At 34.5% G+C, this 8,313-nt stretch overlaps 2 protein-coding genes across 2 annotated transcripts; one reads left to right on the top strand and one right to left on the bottom strand.

The window, feature by feature from the left end:
- Nucleotides 1–617: 617 nt before the first annotated feature.
- Nucleotides 618–3,841, top strand: LOC309491807 (biogenesis of lysosome-related organelles complex 1 subunit 3-like). Its single transcript, XM_082190836.1, has 2 exons — nucleotides 618–693; nucleotides 1,089–3,841. Exon 2 carries the CDS (start codon nucleotides 1,099–1,101, stop codon nucleotides 1,693–1,695), a length of 597 nt encoding a protein of 198 aa, XP_082046962.1. The 5' UTR covers nucleotides 618–693; nucleotides 1,089–1,098; the 3' UTR covers nucleotides 1,696–3,841.
- Nucleotides 2,837–7,224, bottom strand: LOC309491808 (sestrin-3-like; the record flags this gene model as incomplete). Its single annotated transcript, XM_082190837.1, has 6 exons — nucleotides 2,837–4,546; nucleotides 4,645–4,789; nucleotides 5,013–5,203; nucleotides 5,302–5,420; nucleotides 6,430–6,562; nucleotides 6,934–7,224. Coding segments are annotated over 6 exons (966 nt in total), but the record flags the coding sequence as incomplete, so codon positions are not given.
- Nucleotides 7,225–8,313: the final 1,089 nt, after the last annotated feature.

The following is an 8,313-nucleotide window of genomic DNA, read 5'->3' on the forward strand; positions in this document are numbered from 1 at the left end:
GTCTCTCCATCTTTCTGACTTCGGTTTGAACATAAAAGGCTAAAAGTTTTAGAAATTTTCAGTGCATGTCTGTGTGAGTGCAAGCTGTTGAAGCTCCGCCCTCTGTGCCATATTTGCATTTAAAGGGACAGACACAAAAACGGTGCGTTTTTGCCCCGCTCACCCTCAAAAAGTGACGATTTTAACATGCTATCTTAAATATCTGTGGGGTATTTTGAGCTAAAACTTCACATTCACACTCTGGGGACATCAAATTCTTATTTTACATCTTGTGAAAAGGGCATTATACCACCCCTTTAACTCATACTTTCTACATGTGTATATTTATTTATTTGTTTGTTCACATACATACATTGTTTACTTAATTCATTTGTGTTTGTTTATAATTCCTTGCTTTGACTAACTTTAACCAGCATACTTCACTCATGACTTTACTCACAAACTTCTGATTCTTTAGACTTATATTTTGAATTCACTTTATTTTATTTTATTTTATTTTATTTTACTTTATTTACTTTAAAATGGTATTTTATTCTATTATTTTCGCATATTTCTTGCGAACTTTATTTTGAATTCGTACACACTTCTGATTCTGACGGACTTTTATTTTAAATTTCTTCCTGCTTCCTGCTTGAAGTTGGTTTCTCGTGACAAATCCTATGACATTTGGATTGTGGATACAAACACCAGCAGGTTAGAAAAAGACGCACATTTGGTTTTAATCGCTTTTAATTACTGTGCATTATTAATATCAAAACATACGCGCTAAACAATATAATCCTAATTTAACTAAAAGCAATTTAGAGCAAAACGTAAATGCGTATTGTATTAAGTTAACTAATAGTCTAAATAGCATATATGAACATATGTCATGGAAGTGCTATGATACTCCATTAAGTACTTTAGAGTACAGTGTATTTACAGTGTATTACTATACATAGTAAATGTATGTAGTATATGAAAATGGTAATCATTCAATGTCGTGGTATACATTAAAAATACCATGGTATTTAAATGTATACTGACACCATAACTATACTATGGTAAAGCTTATGAGTAATCAACTTATTTAAACATGTATCTTCCAGGTGTGCAATAATGGCAAGCAACAAATTCCAAATCGTGGTACAGGGAGAAGCATCAGAAACTGATTCGGATGATGAAGTGTACATCACCTCTGCCCCTCCTGTCCATGCATCATCATCATCATCCTCATCAGGTATGAAGGTGGCAGGAGAAGCGTCCGAGACCGACAGCGAGGATGAGGAGGAGAGAGCGCGCAGACTGGCCTCTGAAAGCCAACAGCAGATGCTCCGCAAAGATCTGCCTCCTCTCATCGTGATCAGAAACACACCTGCCACAGTGTGCGGACAGGAGGACCGATCCTCGCCTGTGTCCAGACCTGACTCGGGTCGCTTTAACTCATTACTTCAGCAGAAACTGCTGGAGAGCAATGCACGACTGTGCACTGACATCAATCAAAGCCTGAAACAGGTGTATCAGAACGCTGCCAGGGACATAAGACAGGCCACCACTCAGCTCAACAACTCTCAGACAGGCATCATCAACGCGTCCCACAGCATTAGACTCATTCTAGAGGACCTGAAGTCAGTGTCTGAGAAGATCGACATCATTACGAGCTGTCATCTGCTGCCGGACATCACCATGCCAAACCCCGTGTCTGGACAATCCTAATCAAATGCTTGAGAGTAAGTTGAGACAGCTTTAAATGACATATGGGCCTGTTGAAGGTCCAATAAAAGCCACAGCTTGGATACATTTGAATGATTTTCTTGGATGCTACATGAGGTGTGGAATGTGTCAGGAGCCGCCCTAGTCATTGACCAACATGGCCATGATTATTAGTGATCAGTAATAACATGGAAATTTGCTTGGGCTGATTTGCTGAATGCGCTGAGAATATATATAAAATAAATAAGTTAAAAAAAGGTTAACTTGTCTGTTGTGTAAACTAAATTTCTCTTCTTTTTTTTAGCATATAGGTTGAAATATACGTCTGATTTAGGGAATGTAACTTACTAGTCAGCATTTCTTTTAATTTATCTTTTAATGTAAAAAGTATAAATTTTAAATAAATAAAAATAGAATTATTATTGAAATAATAAATAATGCAGGTCATAAATAAACTGTGTGCAGCAATATAATAAATAAATGTTTAAAGGAAAGTATATATTTCGGGGTTGTAACTAGTCACCATTTCTTTACATTTTTTATTTTACCTTTTGGCTTTTTTGCAGTTCACTTACAATTTCCTGCAGTTAATGTAATAAATAATATTTGAAATATATTAATATTATTACTAAATAATACAATATTAAATATTTCAGGTAATAATAAACTGCATATATATATATGAAGAGTTCAGATGCAAAAGCCTCTAAATGCCAACTGAAATTTTCTTATAGAATGATCATTTTTATCAAGCTCGTATATTTAAATTCAATAATTTCACTTAAATGGCAATGAAGATTACCTATTAATTGTCATTTAAGTGAAATTACTGAACTTAAATACACAAGCTTTATAAAAATGATCATTCTATAAGAAAATTTCAGATGGCATTTAGAGGCTTTTGCATCTGAAGTCTTCATATATATATATATATATATATATATATATATATATATACATACATATATAAATGTCACACTGAAGGTCACTGCTGTTACTAGATGTCAAATTGCCAAATATGAGTTTCATTTTTTTTCACTTGCTGCATATTTTGCAACAGTATAGATACTTTTTAGCCCTTTAGCCATAAAATTGTCACACAAAAAAAATCAGTCTGCAAAAAAAGCATCACTCATAGCCTGAATTTGATTAGAAACTTTATTGAAACATACAGGTCTGTGATTGGCCACTGGAGAGAAGTTCCAGCGCTGCCATTTTGGAAATGTATAAATTTATGATGAGTGGAGAACATGAAAGCTTCATAGCACCACCTTGATCGGAATAAACACAAGTAGGAAATGCGGCAGACACATACGGCCATTTTCCATTAAATCTGCTGCGTAGTGCGGACACTTTGAAACGCCAACAGCTGAGTTTGAAAGGCACTTCGATGGCAGATTTACCTACATTTGTAACAATCTCTTGTGTACCTACGACTAAATTACTAAATCATAACCTGTTTCTAAACATTAATAAGGCACTGCCCATAAGACTAAACACTTTGCTCATTCTATAAAGCTTATCTTTTCACTATACATATATTTTCAGACACAATCTTAATTTTTTTTTTTTTTTTTTTTAAAGGACACTGATGCTGCACCTTGATTAGAGTTGTGCAAATTTGAAGCAATTATTAAAGCGATATAAATAAACCTTTAAGAAATGCTTTGATGGACAGTAATGATCACATCAATAGTATCAAAAGAAGTTAGTTTTCAGACAGGCAATCCTGCACATAACACTCACTCGCACATATGAACTCTCTCTCTCGCTCACGGTTTTCTTTCACAGAGGCACAATAGTGCAAAGAGATGCGCAACAGATGTGCAAACACTTTGACAGACGTTCAGAAGTAAGACATACTCACACTTACAGAAATAAAGTCACAAGATGTGATTAGTAGAGCTATTGCAGGTGGCAGTAACATGTATCATAAAAAAATGAACTTTGTTATCTAAAGTATAACACTGAGATTGAAAGGAAAGGACTGATAGTACAGTAATGCTACAAAAGCCTTAGTTTCCACGTAAACAACTAAACCAAACTAAACTGATCTGGAAAAAGTCTAGAAACAAATTACAAAAAAAAAAAAATCGAAACAATACATTCAATATGAAATAAACAAGAATGAAAAAAGCCACAGGGATTTTTTTTTTTTTTTAAAGAAAGGGAAAAATCTCACATTCTGTTATTGTCATTAATGATATTACAAAAGGAAAACAGTATTTTTTTTTTCTTCCAAAATACAGTTTTTCTCAAATGTGCAAAAAAAGAAAACATATGACAACTTCCTGTTTCAAAAATGTGAACTCAGTCCTCCAGTATTTCAGCTTACAGTATAAATGAGATTTCAGTTAGAAAGTATTGCACGTTAAAATGATGATTTGTCAAGTCATGATGTGGGGATTTTTCTGACCGTTAAGGATTACATTTGAATCCAGCAAAAAGTTATTGTTCCCCCACCCACAATTCTTATGACGAATGATTTGAACATGACCGAACATCCCAATTTGGAGTTTGGGATTATACCCAGAATGCTCAATACTCAATTTCCTTCATTTAGTTATCATTTTGAACCATCCAAGAAAAGGCATACACAATTGTAAGAATTCAAAACTATATGCAGAAGTAATTGATAATTGTTTGGTTAAATTTAGGCATAATAATAATAATGTCCGGTCATATTGTGGGTGAGGTTCAATTGGTCAGATCACCTAAAAGATTAAGTCTGATTGGTCAGGTCATATAATTGGTGACGTCTGATTGGTCAGGTCATATAATGAGTGATGGCTCTCAAAGCATAGAGCAGCTCTGCCTGCATTCGAGCCTCCATTAGGAGCAAATTCACATGAACCTGGATAAAGGAAAGAAAGGTAATTGAGAATATCAGCATATTCAGAGCAAAATGAATGCTGAAAAAATAATAGTATTACACATGATAATTTGACCTGCCTTTTCGGAGTGTCTGAACTGGTGCCAGTAGCTCTCGTACATGCGGCGAGTGGTTCGCTCTGGATAACACGTCACTGTTTTGATGTAAACCTTCAGACTGCGCTCCAATAACTGATTCACCTCACCGTAGTCGTAATCATCATATCTGCAGACGCACAGAATGAAAACACTTTCAATACTAGGCAGTAAAGAGCTGGACATCAGTACTCTTGGTTGTACTGTGCTTGTACACTAGGGGGCGCTCTGGGCATACATACTGTACACTATGATTTACAGTGGCAACTAACTTGAAAAAAAGTTTAAAGCTGGAGTACTGAAAAAAATAGAATGTAATATGATTGCACATTATTGCACACTCATGGACGTACCTGATGCCGTACATGCAGTGGACGTAGTTGAAGAGAGCCCTGCGCAGCATGCTGGTGTCCACCCCCTCGTGACTGGCCATGTTGTAATAGGTCAGATCGCATGCCGTTCTGAACTTATCATCCAATAGGTGACCAATGTCAGAGTACAGCCTGTTGACCAGAGAGAAACCATGATCCTCCCATGAGTAGTCCTATAGAGTGAACAAGACAGAATGATCAATCATTCATTCTCAATAAGGTATTGAAGAAAAATGCTGTTTATGTGTATACGCGAGGGTAGTTGTCATACTTGTGCTTTAAATGTGGGTGGGTTGTCTTCTCCGTGTCGTGCAAAGTCCTGGTATCCAAACGACGGGTCGTCTACAAACCGAGCCACGGGAGAAGGGGGCACCACTTCCTCATCAAACCCTGAATATGCAAATCACAATATTTTAATACAATATACACACAAACAAAAGATTGCAAGATCCTTTTTTGTTTTCAAGCAATGGTTCCAATTCATGCTTGGTTTGGCGTCACTGATGACAAATGGCAAATGAAGTCAAACAGGTTTAGAACAACATGTGGCTGAGTAGATGATGACAGAATTTTTCATTTTGGTAACTTAATATTAATTCCCACTTTACACACAACAGTAACAGAAAAAAACAGTCTTAAACATATAATTGGTGTCGAGCGGAAACCTTATATCTCCAAAAATGCTACTTTTCAGGAAACTGAAAAACGTGTGTTGTCAAAGTTTATATTGTGGCTTTATATGTGGTTAGACACTTGCATGTGTCATTATATTTTTTATATTTGACCAAAATCAACCTCAAATGGAGTTCTGAGGTTTTTGACCAGTGAATTTCGGCCACATCTGAGGCAGTAAGTGCGTCGCATTACATTTACATCAATTTATGGGTTATAAAGTTTACTGAAGTTTACAACCTCATGTTACCTCAAAATCTCATGTTAAAGATGAAGTGATACACAGGCTATTTCAGACAGTATTGACTGTGACTCTACGACAAATGCTAGAGGCACACTTCTCCGCTCCTCAAACACATAAAGCATTAGTCTTTTTATGTATATGTATATATATATATTCATATAACTTCATTCAAGATTGAGGTGGGTAGATTTATGTGGTTTGACTGACAGTTTGAGGAGCCAATGTAGTTACGAGATTTGGTCACAAGCACTTTTTAATACTTTTCATTGGTTAAATATTTGCAAAAATCCCCAAGACAGACATAAAGGGTGACCAATAGTAATGATTTATGACGAATATGAAGATACAAGGTATCTGCCAGACAACAACGATATTTAAAAGTTTCAGATTTTATTAGCATGTACTATTATCATTATGCCAGAAAATATGAATAATATTATAAACTGAAAAAGTATGTAAAAGTATGTATCTGTGTTGTAATACCTGCAGACACCACCAGAAGACTCTCTTTCTTTTCTTTCTCAAAGCGAGTGAACATCTCCTCCTCTGACGCATCGTCGTCTTCTCGCTCCTCCAGCAATCGCTTCATTCTCTCCATCAGTGCTTCCAGCTCACTCTAAAATACACAACAATGGAGTTAAAAAAAATGACATGCTACTTTTGTCCAAACAAATAAAGATAGCCCTGAATATGCACAGAATATGCATACTATTAATATGCAGATGAATGTCATCAAACTTGTCAAGAGCAATCCTAAAATTTTGTATATGTGTATATGTATAATATATTATAATGTAATGCATTATATATATATATATATATATATATATATATATATATATATATATATATAATTTCATATGATATATAATATATATAATTTTATATACAATATATAGTATATATTCCACATCATATTTTGCATGAAGAACCATAAGAACTATTCGGGCACATCCCTAACATGGATACTCTGTAATGTTTTCCTACCCCAGTGTTAGGGTTACGCAGGGGGTTCCCGTTGGCTTGGTTGCCGTTTGTGAGGTGACAGGTGCATAAACCCGCCATGTCTAGAGGGCAAAGGTCATCCGTGACCCCATTGACCTCCGTGACCTCAGGGTCAGGGTTGACTCCGCTACCAAACACAAAACTAGCCAAGGCATGGAAATGAGCCAACAGTACGACAGCATGAACCAGCTCTGCCAGAGACCAGCTGTGCTCTCCTGTCTTCACCAGAGCCTGAGAAACAAAGAGTGTAAGATCATTAACATTTGATCGAAAATATTTAGCATAACATTACATTTATATCAGAAAAGTCATTCAGTGTCCATCGCTGTCCATAGTGTCAAAAAAATAACTCTGGAGAGCAGAATTTTGTTAAATATATGCACTATATTACATATCCATTATATTTTTACTTAGCCTGTTGTCTTCATTATTTTAATCTGAGTTTGAATAAATCTGAATCATGATTTTTTTTTTTTTACGGCCACCATTTAAATATTATATTTAAAAAACAAATTGGAGTAGAAACATAATTAGGTAACACTTTACAATAAGGTTTCATTAATTAACATTACTTAACTACATTAGCTAAGATGAACTATGAATGAACAATACTTTCAACATTTACTAATACATTATTAAAATCAAAAGTATTTGTTAACATTAGTTAATGCACTGTGGACTAACATGAACAAACAATGAACATCTGGATTTTTATTGACTAACATTAAAAAAGATTAATAAATAAATACTGTAACAAATGGATTGCTCTTTATTAGCTCATTTTAGTAAATACATTAACAAAATTAAACCTTATTGTAAAATATTACCCATAATAAAAACAGGGTTTCTGCAGGTTTCAGTAAGTCAAATTTAAGACCTTTTTAAGACATTTTAAGACCATAAAGATTGAAATTTAAGACCTACACGACACATTATCCAAGTTAGATAGATAGTTACCTCGGGATCATTAGAGTATATCTATCTATCTTTCTATCTATCTAGGATTATCTGAGAGAGAGAGGGAGAGGTAGATATTTTTTTAATAGAAAATTGTACTTTTGCATATTATACTGTAAAAACACAATTATTGTTGATTTTAGTTGATCATAGTTGATCATAACTAGAGAGGAAATGATTAAATGATTAAAGTGACCAAAATTATCACGGTTACCACAGAATCCTGTTCAAAAAGTACTAATACTACAGAATGAAGTCAATTCAACAAGTTTTATGTCGAAAAACAGCAAATAAAAAATGTATTAGCATCAATATGCACTTTTTGTTTACGTAAACATTAAAATACCATTAAAAATGATGGCCAGATTTTAAAAGAGTATCTTGCAACATGTTATCTACTAACAT

This window comes from Leuciscus leuciscus (assembly GCF_965113295.1).
Source record: "Leuciscus leuciscus genome assembly, contig: HAP1_SCAFFOLD_592, whole genome shotgun sequence".
Classification (NCBI taxonomy): Eukaryota; Metazoa; Chordata; class Actinopteri; order Cypriniformes; family Leuciscidae; genus Leuciscus; species Leuciscus leuciscus.

Coding starts and splice junctions, on each gene's coding strand:
- LOC309491807 (XM_082190836.1), top strand. CDS start 1,099: ATGGCAAGCAACAAATTCCAAATCGTGGTACAGGGAGAAGCATCAGAA.